The sequence below is a fragment of the Anser brachyrhynchus genome, assembly GCF_964034855.1.
Source record: "Anser brachyrhynchus genome assembly, chromosome: 2".
NCBI classification, from domain to species: Eukaryota; Metazoa; Chordata; class Aves; order Anseriformes; family Anatidae; genus Anser; species Anser brachyrhynchus.
Window position 1 is genome coordinate 7,470,625 of NC_137695.1, and position 27,463 is coordinate 7,498,087.

The window sequence follows — 27,463 nt, forward strand, 5'->3', positions numbered from 1 at the left end:
GTGTGTAGGGTGTAATCAATGTACTGTGAATCCTTGTAGCGTGAAGCCTTTGAGATGGCCAGTACCAGTGCTGCCAGATGAGCGCCTCAAAAGTAAGAAAGAACTGGAGTCATTCACATTGAACAAAAAGCAAGCACAGCACTTTTGGGACATATCTGCAAGTTTCTCTCTCTCTGACATACATACATGCCATGAAATACTCATTGGCAACAAGTGCCATTGCACTCAGATCTTTTTAAGAAACTCGATTTATTGTTGCAAGCAACCACCAGCTCAGCTCGTTCCTCCAGATGTAACCGCAAACATTCAGCTGCTTAAACTAAGCTTTCGTGCCAAATTCATTTCTTTTTTTCATAGAGGAAATGAGGTAGCAGGACAATACAGAAGAGTCCATAGTGATCTTTCTCCACCACTGAAGTTCTTCAGTTTATAAAAGTCACAGAGGCAGTTCCTGCGTCAGCTGCACAGAATGCTGCAGAGCAAGTCAGCAGCTCTAATACCTTACAAAACTAGATTTAAAGTCATAAACTTGATATATGGCTTCAGATACAGCCACATATTCAAAACTGTGATTGCATCTGAATCAACTATTTGGCAATTCCTATTTTAACAACCTGTTTTAAGTTGCCTTTAAGCTTTGCCAAACTGTAATGAGAAAGAACAGAAGTTTTTCAAAGCCGCATCTGCCTCAAACAGGAACTGGCTAGGAAAGCTTCAGCCAAAATATTTCAGCCATTTCTCAAAAGTGTTGCAGAAAACGGCACTTTTTCAACAGCAAAAACTATTTAATGCTGACTTTTAGAGGAAAAATTCTGGCTCCTTAGTTTGGATCAAAGAGTTGCAATTGGGCAGGGCAGACAGTGCATCAAACAAACATTTCTGTTCTCCTTAAAAAATGCACCTGAATGTGGCTACTTTATACAGGGACATTGACAGTTACTCTGTGTAAGCTCTCACAGTAATAGGACTGGCAGTGGGAACAGGACAACTGGCATCCTCTGAAGAAGAAGGGAGAAAGAGCTAGGGAGAGAATTCGGCCAGACAGCTAATAAGCAGCTACAGTGTATAGAAATATCTCAAAAGGAGCAGAGGTAGAGGACAGAATCAAAGACTTGCTGGGCAAGGGGATTGAAATTGAGTTCAGACAGCCACAAAATAGAAACTGGGGTTAAGAAACGGTCATGAAGTAGAGTCAGTGCAGAGAGGGGGACAGGATGAAGTCCTGTCCTCTCACAGGCTGTGAGGGAGACAGCTCTGCAGTCAATGGGCAGAAGAGACTGTTCAGTATTACCATCTCCAAAATACTTAAACAAAATTGATTTCTTTTGGGGAAATACAGACACAAGTTTGGATCATTTGACATTACAGGCAGGAGTCACCTCAACTCAAACTTAGGTGTCTCAGCATAAGTGCCTACATGTGACCTTGTGCTTAAACTCATGGGATAGTAAATTAATATTAAGGGTGGCATTCAGTTGCCTAAGCAGAGATCCCTATTGCCCTCAGAGGCAACAGATGACAAGGCACAGGGCTGGCAGATCTGCCACAACACCTACACATGACCTGTGCTCCACAGGAGAACGCTTCACCAATTTGCCTGGCATTCTTTTGCAGGAAATATGCTCTTCTTTGTGACCGACATACCGTCTCTCCCAAGAGCAGACAGAAACTGGTAGAGCTGCCTGGTGTCAGCAGAGGTGCCGGCAAAGAAGCTGAAGGCCTGAGAGGACACCTTAGCGCAACTTGAATGCTATATTACAGACGTACACATGGGCAGCTGAAGAAACAGCTATATCTTAATACATCTGAAGAAAAGAAAGGAATTTAAGTTGTACAGGCTACTTATATCCAAACATTTCCTAACTTCTGAGGCCTTGAATTTGTAACCTTACCAATATTCTTTCAACACTTCTTGGGTGGGTATGCTTATATAAAGTCTTTATATATTAATTTGGACTGAGATAGTCCAAAACACCTAATGAAATGAATACAAATCCTCTTTGATTCATAATAGTCATTAAAACAGCACCATGCATACATAATACACAGCATGTTCTTTGCTGATAGATACCTTTGCCAGTTAAAGCAACCCCAGTGCTGGTTTTCCCAACCACCCAAGACAAATAAGGTTAAACAAATTATTTTTGAAAGCCAATAGCAAGGCAAGATCTCCCACTGAGAGAAGGCCAGTCTAGCTTGATTTCTCTGCCTCCTGCCTCTATGTGCTTGAGGAATTCAAACTCAATGCAAACTCTGTACGTAACTTGTGAAGACCAAAGAGGAAGCTCAAAGCCCCATGAAAAGGTTAGTGAAGAGAACAACTGGAAACATAGAACAAAAAAAAAAAGCAACCCAAACACATATATGTTTCACACTCTGTTAACCATGGGTATTTTCGTTTGAAATCTCAAACACAAGATCAAGCACTTCAGGCCCCAAGCCTGATGTGGATATTTGGCAATCACCAATCTGTGTGCAAAAGAATAAAGAAAATGTTGCTCTTTGTACTTCTGTTATAGCTGTTTACTTTCTGGCAAGTCTGCAGTTCCTGAGATCTTATAATACTTTCTGTAACCACAGAGCTGCAAAGGTCTGAGAGCTCTATCAGACCTTGGGCCAACGGTTCAACAAACTACAAAAGAAAAGCTCAGATCTTCAAAGAGAAAGAGGAAGGAAATCAACTGTCAGCTTAAAAAAAAAAAAAAAAAGAAAGAAAAAAAGAAAATAAAAGAAAAGATGATTTATCGCTCACCAGTTTGCTTTGGAAAAAAAAAAAATCTAAGATCCTGTGAGACTAATCATGAAAGGGAATAGAAGCTTTAATTTTCCCCCTGCAAAGAGGCATGGTATCTTTTTCAGCAGGGATGGGCTATGGGGGTATGGGGACCTTCACTGAGCCACTGAAGGGCAGTCTGTCCCAGTCCCTCTCCTGTCCGGTGACCAACACATAGGCAGCTCCATCACACCACGCAGGACATGTGAGTGTGCTTCTTTGCATTATCAGACACATCACGCTCACACAGAGAGCACCGAGATGACTTTCCCCAAAGCCAGGTGACCTGACAAACATATCTGCACTGAAGAAACCCTTAGAAAAAGCAGCAGGGGCACGTGAAATGTTCCGGCAGACTGTATCCAACTGTATTTTTGCCATCCCTGGCCTTAACCATAGAAAATACTTGATATGTTTAATATTGGTGTTCTACCCAAACCTGGAACAAATCATGCATTTCAGAAAAGAAGCAGTTAAACATCTTCAATAAGAAAGAACTATGGCTCACACATATTCATTAGTCAACTTTAAGAGAAAAAATATCCTCAGATTTGGTTTATTCTGCATATCCTGACTGAGGGATACAGTGCTCATGTCTGCCATTTCACGGACAGTGGGTACAGATTTCTGCTCTTACCAGCTCACTGGGTTTGCTCAGGTACTAGAGAACTGGAATTTGGCTACAAAAATCTGGGCTACTATGAAACAAATAATAAATTAATATTATTACACAGTATGGAATCTGTTTCTTCAGTTCCTTGTAACATTAGGAAAAAACAGAAAAAAATAATACAAAAAATGTTTGGGTTGCTACATACCAAAATGGTTAAATTAATTCTGGGATGTAAATAAAGCTCGTATCACACATATAAAAAGGTTAAATCAAAGCCATCTCACCAACCTCTGCATTTCAGGCTTGATTTTTTTTTTAATTGTTCAAGATTTCAATATGAAGTTCATAGCTCCAAGCCAAATCACCTAAATGGGAATATACAGATGCCCTCGGGGGGAAAAAAAAAAAAAAGACAAAAAAAAACCACAAAATATCCCTAAGACAATGCCAGTGTATGATCCCAAAGCTGTACTACCATCTAATATATTTCAACTGATTTTGATATTTTGCTATTTCTTCTGACCAAAACTTTGTGATTTTTTGCTTTCACTGAAGAAACATGAGATGGAGAAACAGCCAACAACAGAAAGAAATACAGGGCCCTGAACAGGAAATCAGCTTTAAACTTCCATCCCACCCCATACTGATTTCAATTGCCTTATAAATCTCTCAAGGTTCTTACAAACTTTTAAAAGGTATATTACAGAACTCTATTTTTTCTCGTATTTCCCAGTTATTTAATAAATTGTTGTCACTTTGGGAACATGTCTGCTCTTCCAGGTTAATTTATTAGCAAGCACATATTTTTTTCCCCATGGTCAAAAAGCTGACATGTCTGAGTAATATCAAACAGGATTATTTTTCAGACATGAAAATAAGTTGTTATGTCAGTGATGCCATCCTTTCCTTCATCTGTAGCAAATGTGTAAACTGGCTTCAGCTGGTTATGATGCACTGTGGTCTAATAAATCAAGTAATCTTAGGGAGTGCTTCATTTTGTTTGGTTAAGGTATTGATACCTTAAGGTATTGTTAATTCCGGCAATAACACATTTGTCTCCTTTTCTCATTATCACCTGTTTTGCTCTCATTTCTGTCCTTTCATAATTTTGTTATGCCAACTAAACCACATATAAAATACAAGGCCTTTAACTTTCATCCTTATTAGACATCTGAAAATGCATCTATTCAAACACGATTACACCCTTTCTTAGTCTCGCTGTAGTTATAGTGTAGAAGGTCAGGTCATAGAAGAAAAATTTGCATAGGGTCCTTGATGGCCTGAAGGTTAGGATTATCCTACTTAATCTCAATTTTTCTCATTTTCTGCTTCTGCCACCTCTGTGAAAAACTCAGACTCACACATCTCTCCTCCTAGAGGACCGTGAGGTGAGAACATGATCACCCCAAATGTGCTGCTCCCCTGACACAGGCCGATCAAAAGAAAAGCTTGGAAGATAACCGTAAACTGGCCCAGCATACAAGCAAGATCCTACAAAGAGAGGCACTCCCAAATGAGCACCATGGCCCAAGCCATCTTCTAAACTGACCTGCAGAAAAGCTGGAAGGACACTGGAAGTCTGGCTGCCCAACAGGACCAAAGAAAGCTCAGGGAGTCATCAGCTACCTAAGGTGGACTCAGCTCCTTGATAGCACAGCAGAAAGAAAACCCTACATGGCTCATGTGCAAGCAGTGTCAGGCCTTCCCGGCAGCATCCTGGGTGCTTCTGCCTTTGGAGTCTTCTCCAGGACTTCAGGGAGTGCCAGAGTGTTTTGAGGCTATCGCCCTGTGATCCTAGCATTTTCTTCTGCATCCTGACAAAAAACAACCCCATGAGTGGAATTGGCCCTGCACAAAGATGTATTCCCATTCACCGTTTACTCTGAAGTAAACCAGCAGAGCAAAGCCTCTCAAAGATAACCAAATTTATCATTGGCTTCAAGATGTACATGCCAATAATGGTTAGAGAAAGGTCTCTGAACTCTCTGTCTCTTGGCTGCTGTTTAACGCAAACACCTCAGTTAAAATGCATATGACAAAAACAAGGCAAAATCCCTTAACTTAAAATTCAAATCCATAAAAACAATCCAAGCCAAGAGAGACACTTTGTACACCAACATAGTACTTCATGGGAATTGCTATGGGCCAGAAGTTGAGCAGCTGAGATTTGTGCTAAGTATTGACTAAGGACATTTTTTGTTATAACTTGTTTTGTTATAACAAGAGGAAATGACAATCTACAATTTACTTTATTTTTCTAAGCAGGCATCTTGCAAAAGTACAAGAAAATGAAATCACGATTGACAGTCCACATATAATTCAGTATGTTTCACTTAGATCTCAGAGCACTCTAATTACTGAAATATATACATATATATTATTTTTGCCAAGGAGCTATCACCAACTCAGCACGTAGTAACTATTGTTTCAGTTGAAAGATGCAGGGTTAGTTTAGAGAACGCAAATTAATGTTATCCCAAATAACAAAGGTCTTCAGCTTTGCCAGTGAAAGAGCCTAATCAGCCCAAAATTAACCACAGACCTTCCAATGACGGATGACTCTCAAACACTGTTTGTTAACAAATATCATACATTAACACTAATAGCAGTCAAGAACTGAGATCTATGAGTATTTGTGACCACAAGTAGCAACATATTCCATAAAAATAAAGAAATATTTAGATCAATTATAGCAACCAAGAGTGACTCCAGGAACAAACATACTACCTTCCTCAAGTACCTCAACACCCTAAAATGATAATTTAATTCTTCTCGTTGCCTGTCCTACATGGTTGTAATCTTGTTTGAGCAGCTGCAAAATAATGCCACCTTCAAGTCAAAAATGTCTAAGCTCTGAAGGCAAGGCAGCCTAGTAGGCAACCCCCTGGTGCTGGGAGCAGAAAGAAATTCCAAAGCCAAAATGCTGTTCACAAGTTTGAAAACAAAGTTAGGAATTTCCCCCAGAAAAGCTCTGCAGCAAAGTGGCCTGGCTGAACTGCCGGCTGCCAGGGAAACATAAATCTGGATGGCTCTTCAAGGGGCAAGGCATTCACCTGCTGCCAAGGAGTGACAGGTCGGCTCCTATTCCTGCTCTGCCAGCAGGCTGAAGTAGCTTTTGCAACACACAAGGCAAATTAGCATGAAAACAGGAGTGCAACAAATTAAAAAATGTTATGAAGTTGAAGGCAGAAAGTAGTCGCAAATTAAGATTTTCCAGGCTGCAACTGATTTGTGGGTTGTTTTTCAACGACTCTGAGTTTATAAGGTTGTTACTATAAATATATTCATTAAGGCACTGCAAATATTAGGTGAAGCTGTTCACCTGGTATTTGTTTTTATGGCATCGCCTAAGATACTCACAGGCGAAACCTTAACATCAAAGTTCAGAGAAACACCGATCAGGTTAATATGGAGGGGAGTTCACAACAATAACGTGCAAATAAAACTTCTCATGCCTTAAGAGCTTTACAAACATGTTCTAATTCATCTCCACAACAGCTCTATTAAGGAGATAAGGACAAATTATCCTCCTTTTTAGAAACGAAGAAAAGAAAACAGAGTCAGTAATTTACCCAGAGTCACTGAGGGAGCAAGCGGGATCTAAAGGGGATTTGATCCTCAGCCATGCACCAGCCCGCACATGTCCCTCGCATCCGTGCGAGCACCAGTCCTCACCACAGCTCCTCGATCTGTGGCAAGGATCCTAGACCTCGTTGCAAGGTTCCTGTGTCAATACCATCAGCTAACGTTTCAAAAGAAAGACATGGGAATGCTTACTAATGAAGCAGTTCAGCAGTGAGATGAACTGAGCGCCGATCCTCCTCGCAGGCTTGGCACGTAAGTCTCATTAAAGTTAACAACAGATACGAGGCTCATGTGCAAGGGAAAGCGATTAGGGCCCTAAATCCAGGCAACATTGGGATTACTGCATTTTTCACTTCAGCAGCTTCATTTGCTGCCTACGCGGATGCTGCTTTCTGAAGAAGGTTATTTCTATTCACATTCCTTGCCACTGCGATCAGACAGACACAAATATTCTGTGTTTGGGGTTGCTGTTGGAGCTGCCTCTGTGAGGAGGGTGGGTGACTTTTAAGAAAAAAAAAAAAGGTAATACCTGGCTAATTGGGAATGTGAGCATTAGGTACTGTTACAGAATTAAGGACTTCAAACAAAGCTATACGCAGGGCTCATAGTTCAGTGAAGAACTACCAGAAGGATGAAGATGTACTTTAGGAAGATTTCTTTATTTCCTTGCTCAGCGTGGCAAAATCCAGATTTGGGGGAATGGCATCTTTCTTCTAAAGCAGCAGGACTCCATTTTCAGAGGAATGATAGCTCAGCAACTCCCATCTCACACACACAAACACATACAGTTAAACTAGTGCTCAGACTAACAGTGTTAGCTTTTTTACCAAAACTAGCCAGAACCAGCCCAGGGCAGGGCTGCGCAGTGCTCACCTCTCCACCGCCCACCAGAGACAATGTGGGCGATGCTCTCCAGTTTTATTTCCCCATCCTGAGATCCTTCAGAACACAAATCAACAGACAAGACTGTCTTTTCAAGATCCTTTCTCTGTTTACCTGGACGCAATGAAAGCTTATAAATGGTATACACATACTCCACAAGAAGAAAAAAATAAAGCTAGTTAAGAAAACGGTTTACCGGTAGATGCTGCAAGATGTTAGAGCAGACGTAAATTAGAGAACATTTCTAGAGGTGTATGAACATGATAAAACCATCTTAAGTGTGCAATAATACAGAGCTTGGTCTTTTTAAAGCACAGACAGAGAAAAGAATTTGTCTAAAGATGCTTCTGAAACATGCTTGTAGCCAAAGCAAGTAGCAGCCTGCTCTCTGAGCTGCCAGAAGTGCTTTCCACCCCTCAAATATTGGCCATGCTTCACTGATGTGACCACTGGGATCTGCAGAGGAAATCTCTAACTCTTTTTTTTCCCCAATTTGTATGCAGGCAGTAAACAAATGCATCCAATGTATATAATAAATATTACTGCATTGTAGTTTCTTTCTCTGACTGGTTCTTTTCATCACTGAAATGAGGGAGTTACAGAGCAGGAGGCACAACCTTATTCTATAATCCCACTTTTTTTTTTTTTTCAGGAGATCAATGAATTACTGCAGCTACCCAGATGAGAATAAGACAAATATCTTACGTGAGTTCATCAAGAATAAATCACAAACAGCAGATACAATACATCTTCAATTCTGTAAAGCTTCTTACATTGTCCCACAGGACACTCTCATAACCAGGTTGGGGAAATAAGGTATAGGTAAAATCGCAGTGACACTGTGATAAAAAAAAAAAAAAAAAAGCCTTTAAAAGGGAAACGTAACTAGTGATGGCTTGCCACTAAACTAGGAAGACTTCCATATTGCATTACTGTTGGCCTGGCTGTAGGCAGTGTTTTTATTTACTACCTAAATAACAGATCAGAGAATACACTCCATAATGATTATGAAATAATTTCATTTACATTGCATGACATTTCTGGGCTTTCTTGGGGACTGCAAGAGTAACAAGCATGTTCTTGCAAATTAGTGAAATAATCCTCATCCATAAAACAAAATGCTACAAAGTACTATAGAAAGGAGGAAGGAAATGCCTAAATATGAAGTAGGGAACAGCCAGCTATTAGCAGGGCTGCTAAAATGGGTGACTACTGGAGGATGAGGCAGTGACAAGAAACTGCTGAAAAAAAAAAAAAAAGGAAAAATGTCACAAAAGTATGGTAGGAGAGTGGTCAGACAGAAGTAGGGGCATTTTTTCTACTTTGTAAGACACTTGAATCCCCAGCTATATATCGTTTGTCTAGAGCTTTTTCAAAACAATGCTCTTAAACAGAACAGTCCAGAGAATATTAAGATACTAATAAACTATGGTCTATGTGTTAACTGAGAAAGAGACAAAAAGAAATAGCAAGTCTGTAGCTGTCACAAGGATGTCAACTAGTCTCTATGGCCACTGAGCCAAGGACAAAAATAGATAAACTTAGTTTGCAGGAAAGATTTAGATTGGGCACAAGCGATAGCTTTCTGTCAAAATAACGGGGACAAAGTTTAAGAGACTAATGTGGGATGCTGCAGCACCTGCTGCTTTGGAAAGTGTCACCAAAGTAAGAAATTCAATCAGAATTTAAACCATAAAATGGTTTAGCTAGAAGTGGCCTGATCCCATCAGCTTTAGCTTTGGAGGCTGGGTCTGGGTTTTGTAAGGTCCCACATGCTTCATTTTCACGTAAGGGGTGGCTCCCAGCTCTTGGATGACGGATGCCATAGGGTCAGCTCCTCTGCCCATCTGGACTCTGCACAGGCAGCTCCTTGACCTGTATCAGGACAAGAGCTGGTTGTGGGAGAACCACATGCCGCACAAGCAGCCATTCCCTCTTTTCATCAGTCCTGCTGGCTCTGTGTGACCTCAGCCCAGCCCAGCTACACCTACCCAGCTTTGTGCAAGAGGCTGCACTGAATGATCCTCTGAGGTCTCGAATGGGCCAATGCTTCGAAGAAGTGTGTCACGTGGAGATGTGGCTTAAGAGCTTGGCTTCGGTTTCATAAGGGCTGAATCCATTCATTCCAATCGTTTTCTCTCACAACGATACAATTATGAGTTGTCTGATGATCCACAACAGGAATTAAATACTCTTTTAAAAAATAAAAATATAAACACAACACATCAGACCTTGCTCTTTCATCACCCATCACAAATGGAAATAAAAATATATATTAGAGTAGTCCCGGTCTTAAGTGCCTCTACTAGCTAGCTCACATGCTATAGTTTTCAAAATATTCTTGCAATCATAATATTTGTAATATTTTTTTCTACTATCATTCAGTGCTTATATAATCAAATTAGTCACTCCAGACAACAGTTTTCCAAGGACAGGATCAAAAGCAAAGCCTATAGTTTTCAATAAATTACATACTTATCCTAAAAAATAACCCCTGAAGTACGTGAATAAACACACACATACTGATACCCATTCTTGGTTGTTCCTTCTACCAAGTCACCGTGATTAATTTTCCCTGTGCACCCAGGCCTTTCACCCAGATCGGTGCACAGTGGGTTTCAGCCAGTCCTCCCCTCCCATGGCGAATGGGCAAGTTTCTTTAGGTGCCAACCTATCTCCCAAGGCCTCATTTGCACATTCCCCTCCGTTCTTTGGTCCTAGAAACACTTTTATTTTGGCAGAAACTCCACACCTCCCCTTCAGCAAAAACAAGGGCTCACTTTGGTGAAAGTGAGCTCCAGAAAAAGTACAAAGCTTAACTAACAAACAGGTCAAGTAGATTTCCTGATCAGGTCTTTTTCTTATTCTTTGTTTGCGTTGCAAAATGCTCCAGCCAGGCTAAAATCCCACCCAAGCTGTTCACCAAACACTTTAGCTACATCTCAGCATTCTTGCAAAATACCCGAGCACGTTCCATTTTGCTTATGGTAAGAACGCAGCACAAGGACTGCCCATAAAGTCAATCACCGATTCAGGAGGAAAAAAAAAGCGTCTCAATTCATAAAGGCTCCTCTCCCAACACACCCTTCTGCAACCAGCTCCAAGATCCGTGAGAAGATGAGGGCTGGAGTTTGGGAGAGGTGAACTGGTTGGCACTGTACTGTCACACTACGTCACACCAATGCCCTCGTTTGCTCTGCTGCCTCTGGATTTTTCCTCGTGGGACAGAGGCACGTGTAACACTGGTGCTGGGTGGATAACGCAGGGCACAATCACTGAGGAAAGCCCTGCTCCACCACAGTGGGCTTCCTGAGATAATATTCACATTATATGTAGGTGCTGAGAGTGCAAGGGTGAACTGTGACCCTGTCCCAGTAAAACAATTAATAATTAAGCAAGTTTTGGAGTTTCAATGCACAAAAACATTGGCCTGATTAGTGTCAAAGCAATAAGCACAATTTTTTAAAAAATAATATATATCTATTTATATATATTATGGGTGCAGAAACGAGGAAAGAGAATTTAAAGCATCCAAAACTTTAAAATTTTCATTTCAACACAGTTCTTTGTTCCTGTTGCTTTTATCTGGTGAAACACAGGCATGGTACAATGCCTAACCAGCCACGCAGTAACACATCCAACCTACAGCAATGTTCATACCATTCAAGGTTTTCCTTCAGGTGCTGAGCTTTAAGGCAAACGAAAAGGCGCATGACTAATCACAGCACATGCTCTCTATGGAAAAAAAAAAATTAAAAAAAAAGAGGAATAGGGGAAAGAAATAAAAACAGAAAACAAAACCTTCATATTTAGGTGGCATTCAGGAACTAAATAAAGAGACTACACTCTTACATATGTCCATCTTTCCATCCAAACTGATGAAGACATTCCTTGGGATGATGACAAGGAAGGTGCAGTGTTGTGACACGTCAGGCAGGAGGAGGATGGCAGGTCAGCAGTCAAAAGAGCAGAACTTGCTTCCTTTAGCCCGAAATACCAGATACTCCTCAAATACCTCTCAGTTTTTGCCTGCCATCACCAATGAGAGGATCCAGAAAGTGGTAGTGAGCAGCACGGTCATCTCATTGCTTAATTTAGCTTAAAATTGCTTAATTTAGTTTACCAATTATATTCTTAAAGAAGTTCTTGGGACATCATCAAGCCTAGCTTGTTCTTTTGCTTTGGACTGTACTGACTTCTGCAGAAAAACACATTACTTCGAAGAAATTAGAGAACAGGCCTCTGGCAAAGCTTTCTGTCCCATGTATTTCGGAGAACAAAAACCAGATTGCTTACAGCCGGAACATTTTCACACCAAATCCTAAATTTAAAAATATGGCTCAAATTTGCAGCGTAAGGAGCTTAATTGTTCTTTTAAAACACAGTCCACGTTTTCCCACACTTATCCTATAACGCCCCACACAAGGAACCAGCCCCGTTGCTCAAGGGAAGCTGAGAAAAGAGAACAAATTTTCACCATGGCATTAGAGACTGACAACTACTGGAGGCGGGTTACCAGACTTAACTGACAAATTATTTCACCTGCTATTGCAAATCCTGCGTTCCTAAGTACTTTCAACAAACCTCCTCATAAACCTCTTAATCTACCACTTGAAACAATTCCCAGGCTGGAACAGTCACCTCAGAGTGTTATGAAGTTAACCCTCACCAAAGAAAACTCACAGCCTTAAAAAGATGTGCTCTACAGCAAATGTTAGCATCAAATACATGGACGTTCATTCAAACATAACTGATTTGTAAAGAGAGAGTTTTTTTTTTTATTTGGTTGGTTTTTTTTAAGAGGGGAAAATTTGAAAGGAAATTAAATATTGAAAAATGGTTAAGATAAAAATGACACAAATGAAGAAACCACAAGGAAACAGGAAGTGCCAGCTGAGTATTTTTAACAAAACCCCAAATATCGAGGTATAAGGTTGAAAAAGCGACCTTATTAAACTGACAATATAGATGAATTAATATAACCAGAAATTTTTCCTTAACTGTTTGTGAATATATGGATATAAACACAGGGATATAAACTTGTCCAGGTCAACAGCAATTGTACTACTGAATTAAGATGCTGTTGCCAGAGAATATAAAGTCTTCCCATACGCAGATTACAGGAGAATTCCTAAATCCTGAAAGATGATGTGATCAAGTGAACAAGATGCTGAATTGTCATCTCCATCGCTGACACACTTTCTGACTTTTACTAAATCATTTCTCTGTTGTTTGTTTTTGTTGAAGTCCTTCCTCATCTTTGACCATAAATAATATGAACTCCCCAGAGCAAATTTTTTCTTTCAGTGTATATCTACACAAGGCTTAGCACGAAAAGGAAACAGGAATTTACTTCAATGAAAACAGCAACAAAGATCCATAATCCCTCAAAGGCAATTCTTCCCACACAGTTTGATTTCTGCAGAGGCCAAGGAATGCCCTACAACAATTTCTCCATTCCTCCCAGGCACTTGGGTTTGAGCTGCTGTGTCCCTTTCACCAGTGATTTCCAGACCTGAACACAACAAGCACCAAAGGCTCAGATACATTAACTACAGGTAGAACATCCCATGAGGAATTTAATAGCAGACTGTTTTTATCTCATGTCCTGTCATCACTCATCATCTGTGTTTGACAAGGACCTACTAATGCTTATGAGGAGAGTTGTGCGTGATTCAAGATCACGGAATAATTCAGAACGGAAGGTATTTCAGGGTTTCTAGTCCCCTGCTCAAATAAGGGTAAGCGATGAACGCAGACCAAGTTGCACAGGGCTTTGGCCAGTCTCATCTCAGAAACCTCCCAAGACCCATTATCATCTCATTATCTGAAAGAAACAATCCCTTCCGAAGCAACATAGGGAGTCCTCCCCCCAAAATAAAGTTTTGTTGGCTGCTACTCCTCTAATTCACTGTGAAATGGAAGCATTAAACTACTGCCCTGAAGGTGTTCCCCCTCACCTTCTCTTTTAGCTCTGCAGACTCAAACCACACCTGTAGTCTTCAACATCCTAGATGTTATGTTGATGCTAGGGTAAAATTGTGGCTCCACATAAGATAGAGATGAAATTTCTTCAGGTTTCAGTGGACCCAGTCTGAGGTTACAGGCTCCCGAATATGCGCTGATATAAACCTAATCCCAGAGTTTCCTACTGGGAACTGTGGTTGATGATTATATTCACATTAAGGGTACAAACTGCATTTCCAGCAGCATATCAGTTCTTTATTCAAATGTCTAAAAGACATTTCTTTTCTAAAAGTCATCTAAATCATAAGATATAAATAATAAGATCAGAGGATAATGCAGGTTGGAAGGGATCTATGCAAAGTCTTTACTCCAATCTCTTACTTAAAGCATGGTTAGCTATGGGGTAAGACCAGGGGGTTGAAAGAAAAATTCACCGACACCATCAAAATGGCTCAAAAAACATCCCCACATTTAAAAAACAAACAAACAAAAAAAAAATTCAACATCAAACATCATTCAGCTTTTGGTGAGGACATTTGCAACATATAGTTTTGGTTATGCAGGAAAACAGACAATGTTGTGTGGGTAATGAATTGTTTTGGTGTTATGTAAGACAATGGTTAAAAATCCACACAACTTCAAAGGAAGATTACACAAGATTATAGACCTAGGGTGAAATCCTGGCTCTGACTAAAATCACTGGCAGAAAAAATCAAAACATTGACTTGGCCACTGTGAGGATTTCACCTCTAATATGACGTGTCCGTGTTTTGCTAATGTGGCCACGTGAACCCACACATGCTGACCCAGTCACATCTTACAAGCATATCTCTCTGCAGTGATAAAGCCCCAAAAGCTTTTTGTGATCTCCCTCACAGCTGTGGAGTTTGTCTCACATTTAAGATGTTAAGTCATGTTAAGTCTCCTCCACTGTAGAGTTTTTGCTGTGTACAAATTAGGAGGACTGTATGCAAGCAAACCCAATCTGTACTTCTGACACCCACATTCTCCTTTTTAACATCCACTTGCCGTTCCTGCAAGGATGCAACCACAGGAACAACTCCATGACTGAATAAACCAGCCTAAAAGTAATCACTTAATTACTCCTTGTGCCACAAACAGTGGAGACGGGCGGCTTAAAGGCGGTCACATAAAAGCAGGTTCTGATCCCAGCTCTTACGCTGCTTCCTCATTGCCCTGGGCAAACCCCGCTTGACTGTTAGAGCTCACCAGCACGCTAAGGGGGATGAGGCCAACACCTCTACACGTGATAACACCACAACAAAAAGCCAGCCAGCCAGCTGCCGTGCTGCTCCAGCAGGAGATCACCACCATAGATACTACACGTGTGGTGCAGGATGCTGTCTGGGGATGCTCGCTCTTCCCAGTGAATCTAAAGGTTATGTGTTTTCGTGTATTCTCCCCTGCCAAACTCATTGCATCTTGCCTTAATTTTCCAAAACGTGTTGCTGGAGCCTGTCCCAATGCCACTGTTCGTTTTACTTGTGCTTCCAACACAGCTCTGCAGTTCAGCAAGAGGTTTCTCCAGCTAAAAAATGAGTGTGATGCTCAGTTACAACAAAAACGTTGACAGTCAACTATGAAATGCTTGTAGAGGCCTCTAAAAATATAAATCACCACAGCGTTGAATTATTAACCTTGATTAGTATTGCTTATGTACAACTTTGGGTTGGGGTTTACAAAGGCAACAGCAGATTAATTACAACTTGTCCTAAATGCAAAATAGGAGGAAGTGGAACAACCTCAATTTCGCTCTTGTGAAGGAAACCCACAGGCACCCAGAGCAGCCTGCAGATAACTTGGGCACATGGTTTGGCTGATTTTGCCACGCTCAGCAGCCAGGGCACCGAGGTGCCCAACAGAGCCTGCAAAAATGCTGGTCCTGCCTCTCAGGCCCAGCAAGACAGTTTCACAAACATATAAAATGCTCTTTCTCGAACTGGTCCAGTGGCAAACTTCACCATGTACACAACTTAAAAACATCAGCTTGGAAAGATCCTCTTCCCAAAACCACAACTGGGAATTTTTTCATAAAATTTGCTTTTTGTAGTATGCTACTGTCAGGAACTTAACACAGCAACAGTAATTTAAATTCCAGGACAATAGAAAATATTAATACCAGAGCTCTTAATGCAAGTCTTGAAGTTTTCAATGTTTTAAATGTAAGCCCTGTCCTGCTCTGTTCTCCGTGCAAACATTACACCACTGTTACACTGCTGGGCTGCGGGAGGAGCAGGAGAGGTAGCAGTGGTTGCAGCAGGACAGGTGAAGTGATACAGAACTGATACAGAAAATCCAACTTCTACGTGAAATTACACCCTTAGTAATTCTGGAAATGGGTAAGATGTAGCAAGTGAAACCAAGACAATGCTGATCTTACTTTTAGAGAAGTTGAGCATCTGTCCAGTTTCCTCAAAAGGCCTGTGGGATATACAGATCTATTTTCCTTCTCAAAATAATAATAATAATTAATAATAATAATAATAATAATAATAATAATAATAATCTGTCAGACATCTTGTGCTATGGACTCAACTCTCCAAAAGTATCAACATCCTTGTATTTGTCCTTGCCCAAACAGATGGAAGAGCTAAAGAATTATCCGTGTCAGCATGACATGAAAAAATTAACCCACTGCTACCAATAGCTACAAAGTCAATACTTTTTCACCTTGATCATACCTCCCTAGAGAAGGAAGCACTGCACTTCAGAGGACCTCACTGAAAGATCATCAGAGGTTAGCAGCTTATGTACTTCTGCAAGTGAAACTGTGGTTTCTGTGCTGCTACTGAAAACTTTTGCTGGCTGCAGTAGCAGAGCAAGCTAATTTCTTCCAAGGATGGGGGACTTATTTAGCTGGACACACTGTATGTGCTAATCAGAATTAATATGCTTGACTCAGCCACTATTTCTTTATTTGGATCTAAACCTTCAAAAAATCAGCAGGGATTTTTTTATTTTTTTTTAATCTTGCTGCAGATGGAAATTTCCATACTACAGTTCTGCAATGATTGTAAACAGGAGACTGGTTTCAACATCATCAGATCTTAACCCTTTATATAAAGAACAGTGGCTGAATAATCTGTCTGTAAGGAAGGGAGAACAAGGCAGTTCAACAAGGGCCCTCTGCAGAAAGGAGGAACTGAGACTGAGAGCTACTTATTTTCTCAGCTCCCCATTTTGAAACTTTATGAAGAAAAAGAAAAAAGAGAAAAGAATCAAAAAGTTACTAACTTAACAGAACTTAACACTTTAAAGTTTTCATCTGCTCCTTAGCCCAGTATTATAGACTAGCTTGCACATGACAGAACAGACAAATTATAAGAAAAAAGCTTATACAAATACTGCAGGATTCTTTCCAAATCCCTCACTTCCTAGTTCAAGAGCAAAATAGAGACACTTTCCAATATTGAATAACTTCATTTTTAAGCCATGGTATCCAAAATTAGACACCTTGAGTTTTTTTCATTAACCTGAATAGCAAACAGGGACAGAGTATGCCTCCCAAAATGCAAACTTTTTCATTCACATTACCAGGCTGTTGTGCGGGAGGAGAAGCAGACGATGCTGTGGGCTTCCACCATCCATGCTCTGCATCCCTGCAGCTTGCTGTGCACACTGGAGATGCGGTGGCTCTGCCTCTGTCATACCTTTAACAGAGCATGTTTTCCAGAAATACGTGCACAGAGGAAAAGGAGATGGGCTTTCCGAGTTCCCAACTCTTGTCCTACGCACAACAACTGATTTTTAAGCTACTTCAGGATTTGCCTCAATCTTCAGACATGAATAGAAGGATTAAATGTTTCAAGGGTGTATTTATATAATCTGGGCCTAAGGTATCCCTGGGACAAAGTGTCCCTGCCACACCTCTCCACGGCAGCAGCCAGGCAGGTTTGCTTTGTTTTCCCTCCAGGGAAGACTAGAATGTAATAAAATTATAATAAAACAATTTTAAAAGCCCAACATCTAAAGATCTGACTAATTTCACAATGATTTGGGGTTAAATCCCAAATTCTAGATCTTCCTTAAGGCTGAAATTATAAAACAAATGCAAAACTGTCAAAACCTTGCATCACATCTATCAAATGCAAGCAAATATTTTCAGTGCAGAAAGAACATTTCAAACCCCTGACACACAACCGATCTGGTTAACAAACACACGTTCCCCAAGCAGAGATGTTCCAGTTCATGACTTCTGTACTTCGTACCCAGAAGTGATCCAGCCGAGGCAGCCTTGTGCAAAGTTTGTAATTTCCATCGAATAGATTTGCTCAGCTAGCACTCTCCTTTTCCCCCAAAGAGTCTCATTTGAACATTCCTACCTTTCATTACATTCACTAGCCCTGTTTACTGTCTGCTGTTTAACAAGATATCCTCACAAAATCCTCTTGTTATGCTGTTACAGCAGTCTGAACAAAAACAAAAGCAAATGGTTAAGGCTCCTTCCACTTCTCCTGTATTTTTGCCATCAAGGGACTATCATTCGATCCCTGTAGTGCTACATCCACTAATTAAGGAGTGCATTTCATCTGCATTGCAACACTAACTGTGAAAAAACACTCAACTGTCTACCACAATCACAAATTAATATCCGTGAAATATCATACCACGATAAAACCAGATGTTACCGTGTCCTTTCAAAGTAAGATGAATCTTCTCCCTCACAGAGGTGTTCCTTTTTATTTTCCACTTAAACCTAGCTAACTGGAGGGAGCTGGAAAGCCTGGCCCCATGTGAGTACCAGTCTCCTGAATTCCTTGTCTGAGTTTGCAGCCTATGTATAGTTTTTGGTTAATATTTATTTGACCATTTTGACTTTCTTTTGAGTTCTGCATATCTTACTTGTGGGCCTGGTTTCACTAAACTGGCAGTGATAAATTTGGGATTTTTATATGCATCAGCATGGATACTTTTTGAGACTATGTTTTCATTTAAAAAAAAAAAAAGTGCTGCACACAAAAATGGCTACTTTCATACACATGTGAGCAGGGCCCTGGTTTGCTGCTGAATTATTGCATAGATTTGAACACAGTGCTCCGAGAAAAGATCTGTAATTGTTTAGTGGTTGGGCTGCTGGCAGAATTCCTGGGGCTGTTTTTATAAATAGGCCTAAGGACAAACAAACAAGCTACTAATAACAAGTCGGCTGTTCTGTTTTAAAGCAGCTCTGCTTTGTGTTGTCCAGCACACGAGAAGCTCAGATGGCAAATATAGCAAAACCCGTGGCAAGAGCTAAGAATAGATCACGCCAATAATCAGTAGTGCTTCTATTTCTCTAAAACCTTAAAAATTCAGTTCAATTAAATAAGCTTAATTTGAGGGAAATACCAAGATACACCAGGCTGTGTTTGGCTGTCTTGTGTCAGATCTCCATTTCCACTGATACTAGATCAAGTTGAGAAGTGGTAAAATGGCTTATGAATAGACAAATCCAACTCCAGAAAGCCTGCTAAATTTCTAAAGTTGGTCTTGGTGCTCTTGCTTCTTCCACCCGTTCTTTTCACCATGTCCCACTGCTGAAAACAGTGGACACCTTGTCTGACCCTTATGAAGTTCTATTTGTCAGGAACATCACAGATTTTAGTGGGAGCTCCTCTATCTGTAAGTAATCCTTTGGGTACTTAGCCATCAGCAATGCTCAGACTTTCTGCCACCTCCATTTCAGCCTGTTCACTTAATTTTATGATATTGGTATTTACTTATTTGCTTTCAAGGTTCTGGGAAAGTGATTTACCCTTCCTAGCTAAATATTCAAACCCATTTATTAGCCCTTCAGTACCTTTATTTGAGAAAGGCACTTTCTTGGATATCTTTCTCTGGTATTTCATGTATATTTATCTATTTCAGGAAGTATGTATATCAGAAGAAGACCTTTTCCACCTGTGGACTTGGAACCTTATTTGTTACTAATCAATCAGCTTATATGGGAAAAGCCCATCCTGAAACAGTAACTCTTGTAAACAATGCAGCTCTAATAAACTATTTTGGAAGAAGAGAGGGAAAATTAGGCCCCTTACCCTTTTAATTCCACTTCTCTTACTTATAGATCTTATCTCTGTTACTTGGAGGATGATCTTCATCAGCCACTATTGGCCATGGGGTCCCTGATCGGGATGTCACGATTTTGTTGCCTGCTGCTCATTTCCTCTGTTAATCCTCCTCTTGGAGGGGCTTATTTTTAATTTCCATAACTATGTTGGTTTTGCTTTGTTTTGTCTTTTGTATCCCCTTGGAGAGCATACTTTGTCCCCACAACCCTCCCCAGAGACTTAGCAGCTCTCTTTATCTCTTTCTTTATGTCATTCAGCATTAGCAGCTTAGTCTGTGAGAAAACAAATCCTCTTTCTTGCTGATAAGAAGAGTCACTTACGCTACTCCTTCCCTTTGTTTTCCCCCTCTCTTTAGAGGGAAGATCTAGCCAGCCTTCATGCCACTTCCCGGGATGACGCAGGAAAGAACAAGATGCCCGGTGGACCACACGCGATTGCTACTGAGGTGAGTGCTTTCCTGATAATGCCCAGAAATGGTGGAGTCAGCACGGATTAAGGAAACAACGAAGCGCTCAGCATTTACAGCAGTGCTGAACACACACTGACGCATGTCAGGGTACACACTGCAGCCCCAGGGGAAGCAGCAGCACCATTGCTAGGTGAAAAGACTCCAGGTGACTTTATAAAAACACCTTTGCCCAGAAGAAAATCCTCTCTGGTAGAAGTACATTGGTCATAGGGGCAGCACAGCAGGAAGAGGAGCTGGTAGGAATAATGGTCACGAGAGCAGCAACCGGCTTCTCTTGACAAGCACCAACCACAGAGAGACAATTTCCTTGGCACAGCCCTCCCAGAAAACGGCCTCGTAAATCACCTTCACAGCCATGAGGTGAATTTCTACTTGGTTGAAATTCAAAAAGCCCAAAGTCTGCAACATAAAAGCATCGCAGTTTTCAGAGAAGCATAACTTCTCGAGCCCTTTCAGGGTGGTTGTGGGCTGAAGAGGCATTGAAATGGACACTCAGCATCCTCTCAAGGGGGTCTGGATTGGCAGCCGAGACAAAGGCGATGCCAGGCCAGGCTCTAGGTGGTATTTGCTCTCTGGATAAACCCACCACTACAGGGCTGGAAACCAGCAACTGTTTCGGAAGTGCTAAATCCACACGCACACACACACACACAAATCCTTACTAAAGCATAAACATTACCAAAGAGATCACTTAAATATTTCACTACATTAGCTTACACGTGTGCAAACAGCTTTGTTCTTGAAATCTTGCTGCTTTCTCAGCGGGAATCTAAATTCTCAGGAAAACCTTCAGAACACCTGCTTACATGGGAAGGGGTAGGGGAGCAAACACCACTCTTTTTCAGCTTTAAGGAAAAGAGTTATTTCTGCAAGTTTCTGCTGTTCTGCAACACGACAGCTGCTCCAGCCTTGCTGTCAGCTTAAGCCAATTGTAAGTCATCAGTTTTCAGCACACAATGCAGCTGAAAGCGAATTCAGCTGGTAGCACTGTTGGAAACAAATCATTATTTGCCCAGAACTTATATTAACCTTTTATTTTCCTTCAATATCCCCACTGAAAAAGTACGGTTCATACCCTTCAAACAGACGGGAGAAAACAAGTAACAAAAAAGAAAAGGAAAAGTGGAAATAAAAAGGGAAATAGGACACCAGAAAAGTTTATAAAATGTAGCAGAAAGAGAAGAAAAAGCTCTTGGAATTACCCCAAGCATTATCAGTCTGTCAAGCAAGCTGATGAAGATCTTGAAGCAGAGTCTGAGCAACTTCTACTCCAGATGAGCTCAGATTCTCTCAAGAACTACATAGCCCTTCAGTATACCATGCTTGAAAGTCGGGTTGCCCTAAACAGAAGGAGACCAAAGTATAAGAAGGCTCAGCTTCAGGGATCATGTTGTTTCAGCCACACCACCAAGCCCATTTGCTTGCACAAATGACTCTACTGTAAAGGTAAAGATATAGACAGCTACTACTGCTGCAAGGATGACAAAAGTAGTCCTAACTAAATGTGCTTAATTCTGTCTTATCTTTAGCAATTTGGTAAAGTAATGAAGTCATCTTCCTGCACTGAATGGATTTATTTTCATTTGTACTTCTGCAACAAGAAGTCTATATGCTATACAACCTATAGCAAATGCTATACAAACACTTTGCAAATGTAAGCCCTGTTCTAGTGATCTATATTTTGTCAAGTTTTAGCTAAAACCTGAATGAAAAAAAGGTAAAGTTAGAAAATTAAACGATTTGTCATATTAATATATATACGTTAAATTAAAAAGATCTATCATTTTCACTAAGACCTTGAAATCTCACAGGGTAGCACAGATCCATCTTTGGGTGTCTCTGTGAGACTCCACCCAACTCTGGCCTAATGCTAAGCCAGATAATTGTGGAAGAGACCTCAATTTCTTAGTATGTTCTTCCAAGATTTAGTTTGTAGATGGTGAACCCCTCTTTGTGTTAGCCCTCTCCTGTGCTCCTTCCTGCTGACACACCAGGCAGCATGGGGGAGAGCAAGGAATTTCAAGTCCCTAGTGCAAAGAAGCAGTTTTTTAAAACCCAGATGAACAACATAGTTTTGGTATTGTTTTTTGTTTTTTTTTTTTTTTTTTTTTTCCTCTGCCACTGTTTTGGAAATAGTTTTGTTCATTTTAGCTCAAGAATCCCCTCAAAATACTTTAAGCTGAGGCAGACAGCCTGGTGATGATACGAAGCTACCAGGCTCACTCACTAGCAGAAGCACCAGAGTAGTTCACTGGAAGGACTGGATAACATCACTGAGTGAAGGAAAAGAATCAAGGCTAATTTTATTAATTTGATTTAATGAATTTAGTTTATTCCCTGAATTCATGTTCTTATGGACTATAATTTTGTCTAAAAACCTGAGAATTTAGCAGCTGGGTAGAGATGATCTGAAGTGTAGCAGTCTCTAAAGGTTAACAAGGAGCTATCATTGTAATGCTGCTATGGATAGAGCACCTGTGGTTACAGAGCGTGTCAGGAAGCCTTCAGAGCAGATAAAAAGCTTTAATAAGATATATGTATTAGCACTGTGAAAACTCATCTGGAATAATGTGTACAGCTCTGGTCGTCTGTGCTCAGGAAAGGTTAATTCAGCTGGGAACAGGTGCACCGACAGACTATTTTGATGACGAGCAGAACGGAGGCTCTCTTACGGGACGTGACTAAAAGAGATTGGCTTGCTCAGCTTTGCAGTCGACAGCTGAGAGCATGTGCAATCGCGCTCCAAAGTTACATACGGTGGACAAACACCACCGAGGGAGAAGAGAGATAAAGGACACTTTGTGGGTGCAATCGTCAGATGGAAACAGATTGTGAATAAACTTGGGTTGGAAATTAGGAATGGAAAGACTGAAATTCTGGAGCAACATTCTAGCAAGAGCAACGGGGACAAAAAACGTAACTGCTCTGCAGACTGATGGAGTTTCTTACAAGGAAGTTATGATGGGGCTGCCTACAGTATTTTCCTACAGGAGCAGGAAATGGAAATAAATGGCAGGTTAAAAGAAGGCTTCTTCTTGTTTTGTACATATACTACAACGAGAAAGAAAAGATGTGGTAATTATTTCTAGTAGTTTTTCCAGGTTTAAGCAGTTGTGGAGACCTCTTAGCTGATAGATCTGCAGAACAGAAGCAGCCAAGATATCCAATGAATAGAAGATCAGAAAAGGCTACTGACATCTGGAAAGAAAAGTCATTCTACGTATGATGTGAGGGTCATCATAAAAAATATAGGATGATTCAGAAAGTTAATTCTGGACCATTTTCCAGATTTGGAAAGAGACTGGTATGCAACATGTGACCACGTGTCTCAGAGAGACACCATTTCAGCGTTCAGAGTATGCCAACCACATTCTTTTGCTAGACCTACATCAAAACATGCGAAGCCTGTTGTAAGAATTCCTTGCTCCATGTCCTTCTCGGAAACCTCACATCAGATGTGCCACGTGGATTAAATGCAAAAGTACGCATGGAAATAGGGGTGTGTGCAGACACACCCCTATGCATATATATGTCACAAACATGGGATACTACTCATAAAAACAGATCATCCGCTTACACAAGGGTCTGAAATGCCCCAAGATTTGGTGAGGAGTTGGATGATGACTCCAAAGTGGAATCAAGATGATCCGACTTATCTAAATCAACCAACAAACAGAAACAATCTCTGCAAACCTAATGAATAGCTTAGAAAAACAAGCAAACACATGAAAGATATTTTTTTTTCACATCTGAAATATTATATTTTTAGCTAGACTTGAAAGAGAAGCTCAAAAAGAGGAAAGGAAAGTTTTAAAAGTGAAATTAAAACTGAAATAGGATAGAGAAAGAGAAGAAAAAAAGGCTTCCTCAAAATGGTTTAGAAAGCAAATGTACCAACACTGTTCTTTTTCACTTTAAGCATTGACCAGCCACCACCATGGTCCCTGTCCCTACTTTCACCTGTCTCAGCCACCCGGAAGACTGCTTTTGTCTTATATATGAAAAGCAGACCCTCAGTAGCAGAATGCTGAGCTGATTTGTCACCGTCTTTCCAGGTTCAAACCACGGTTCCCACGGTGAGGGAGTCTTTCGCAGCATACGCTCTTCCTCAGCTCTCCCCAGGGCTTAGGGAACAGACGGCTCTCCAGAGGCATCAGCTGCTGTAACTTTGGGAGTCTGGTGACCTGGCTTTTAAAATAGTGGGAGTAACTTCCGCTGCTCCCTCAGCAGAGCTTTTATGGAGCCAAGAGCATGCCAAAACCCTGCTCGCCCTTGTGCACAACTCGAGTAACAAAAGAGCAGCTGTGCTCAGTTTAAGGCAAGGCTCTACTTTCCCACTCCTGATTTAAAACTGGCTTATTTCCATCAGAAACAACATTATCCATCATTAACAACAATGAATGGCAGAGAATGGATGTTTTATGGGGAGCCATAGGCTCACAGTGCTATCTGATTCTGCTTCGACTGGGTCAAATTGACATCATCCCCAACCGAAGGCAGTAAATCTATTTACATAGGAGTCTGGCAACTCCTATGTACTTCATCACAGGTAAATTTCTGCAGCCAAAGGGAGGCTCATTACTGTTGATCTTACATATGAAAAGCTCCATACAGAGTCAGCGCGGGATCAGGACTAGTGTGGGCCAAGACATCTGCCAGTGCTGATTTACCTAGATCAATCTGGCTTTAAGCATGATGTTTTAGCTAATGTACAAGACTAGGGAGCCTATAAGCTCTACTTTCCATCTTGCTATGGACTTGGGCAAGTTACCTTTTATATTCTTGCTTTCCAGGCTTTAAATCAGAAATAATGATACTTCCAGGCAATTTGGGTATTAACTCATACATTTCTGCCAAACATTTTGAAATGTGCAGAAGGAAGAATACAGAGGAGGGCAGTCCATTAGGGTTATTATGTTATGTTGGCTCTAACACCAGGCTTTCTTTTCAGGAGAGTTTTAAAACAAATATTTGGATCAAATACCCCATCAATAAAAACCTGGACAACCTCCAAGAGTCCACTTCTTTGGCAAGTTCAAATAAAGCAGATCTCCCCGTGTTTAATGTATAAGTGAAAACTGGAGCACACAGAAAGCTGATATTAGAGGGCACAGTTGTCTGATAAGAGCTATGATCTACAGACAATACACTGCATAGCATATGGATAATAAGATGAGACTGGTGAATATCAGGATCTTGCAAATACCTGAGAGCTGACAGTCAGGTGATTGGTGAAATTTCAGGTTCAGCATAATTACGGTATTGCTATTACTGATGGTTCACTAGGAATTACACTGCCCTCCAAACCAGGAAGGCAGCACAGTGCTGGCAGTCAAAATGCTGGAGAGGCCTGGAATGAACAAAACCATATGTTTCTATATACAGAGAAATAAAACACTTGTAACCATTCAAGATCTCATGACACATTCCCTTTAGAAAACAAATTTTTACTCCAAACTCTGTTCCACAATTTGCATTTTTAGGTGATAAAATTGCTCCCTGTCAGATACACCTGATGAAGTAATTTTCCTGAATTCCTGGAAAAAGTTTTCCCAGAACTGCTAAGTACCAGTGAAACACCTAGAGCTCTCTGTCCCAGAACTATCTAAATGTCAGTCATAAATGGCAAAATAGAATTTTTAAAACACTTTTGAGCTTTTCATATGAGAAGGCTTACAACAGTCCCCGAGTTTACTCCATGTACACCCAAGGTCAGTGCAGTCTGGGCTATATGCTCCCCTCAAGATCAAGAACAAAGTCGTCAGGGTGTTAGGGTCAAGACTGCCATGTTTCATACTACAGGGATATCCTTTTCCTCTGCAGTCCCGACATATGGAAGGAGAAGCACAGCTGGATCCAAGATAAAGCGAGCTTGTGGTTAGGAGGTTGCCCTGCTGCTCGGAGTCTAGCTAGACTTGGCTTCAAGCACCAGATCGACTGTGTATTTTTGGGTTGTTGAGGAAATGAGACGTTCATGACCTGATTCAGAAACTAAAGCTTTGGACAAAGTTTCAGATGAATCTGTTAATGAATTACCCGCAATAGCTGAGTTTATGTTTGACTGAATTTCTATGGGCAGCTTAATGAATACATCTACTTGGAGAAGACTTAAACCAAGATGCACGTTCATACTTGCTCTACTTTGCCATTGTACATAAAATATACAAATATGTTGTGCAGTCACAGTTGCTTTACTTATAATTTTGCAACAATAAAAAGTCAAGAACAAGAAAACATTATGGCTATTGCTAGAATATATATGTTTCCTTCCCAAAGTTATTACCTCCCGTGTAGCCCAACCAGTGTGCCAGACAAAGAACTCCAGCCCCTGGACATAAGTCCCATGTCTCCACTGGTATTATGGGTGGAAACTCCTCTTCTGAGCAGTTTGGTAACATGACATACAGCCAGGCTCATGGACAGCAGTGCTGAAAAGCCTGAATAACAGATTGTCCTAGTAAGGAAAATACGAACTTCTTAAGGCTTATTTTTAATTAGTTGCCAGATGGAAATGAAGTATTTTTCTTCAGAACTTTTAGAAGCTTCTCAGAAAAGTCAAGCTTTCCTCAGAACCAGCCTTATGTTCAAATAGGGACAGATAAAAGAACTTTTTTTTTTCTATTAAAGAACTTTTTTTTTTTCTATTAAATAAATCATGATAAACTCTGACATGATTTTCAGAAAAGGAAACAACATTAACTAAATCACCATGAGGATTCCAACATAAAACATCTAGCCAAGTATAAGTACTGCACATAAAAAAGCATATATTATGAAAACATACATAAAACTGCTTCAATTTACGGATCTTCAGCCTATTCACCGAGGCATACTTAATTTAAATGACTTAAAACTCCATAGAAAGTACATGATTTAGCCTTATAAATGTCTTTGGTCCATACTGTCACCAGGCATCTACTTAAACAAAATATGGTCGGTCAGAATTCTGTATGGGCTTTTTGTACTTTGTCTCTATAATGCGGAGGTGAAAGAGAAAGGCTGAATGTATCTATTCTGGTCTGTGCACTTTGCCAATACTCACAGAGATATTTTAGGTTTCTGGCTCACAATGAGTTCAGCCTCTTACCTGCCTCCCCATTTAG

The 27,463-nt window shown here is 40.6% G+C and overlaps 1 protein-coding gene across 2 annotated transcripts in view; it reads right to left on the minus strand.

Moving 5' to 3' along the window:
- Window positions 1–27,463, minus strand: part of PRKAG2 (protein kinase AMP-activated non-catalytic subunit gamma 2) — a 217,368-nt gene that overhangs the window by 175,058 nt on the left and 14,847 nt on the right. The window contains exon 1 of one of the 2 annotated variants that reach the window (XM_080578543.1): window positions 17,376–17,538. The exons of the other annotated variant lie outside the window; for it this stretch is intronic. Within the exon in view, the coding sequence (XP_080434669.1) occupies window positions 17,376–17,489 (114 nt within the window). The 5' untranslated portion in view covers window positions 17,490–17,538. Of the gene's footprint in view, window positions 1–17,375; window positions 17,539–27,463 lie in introns of those variants that run through there. 2 annotated transcript variants of the gene reach the window in all.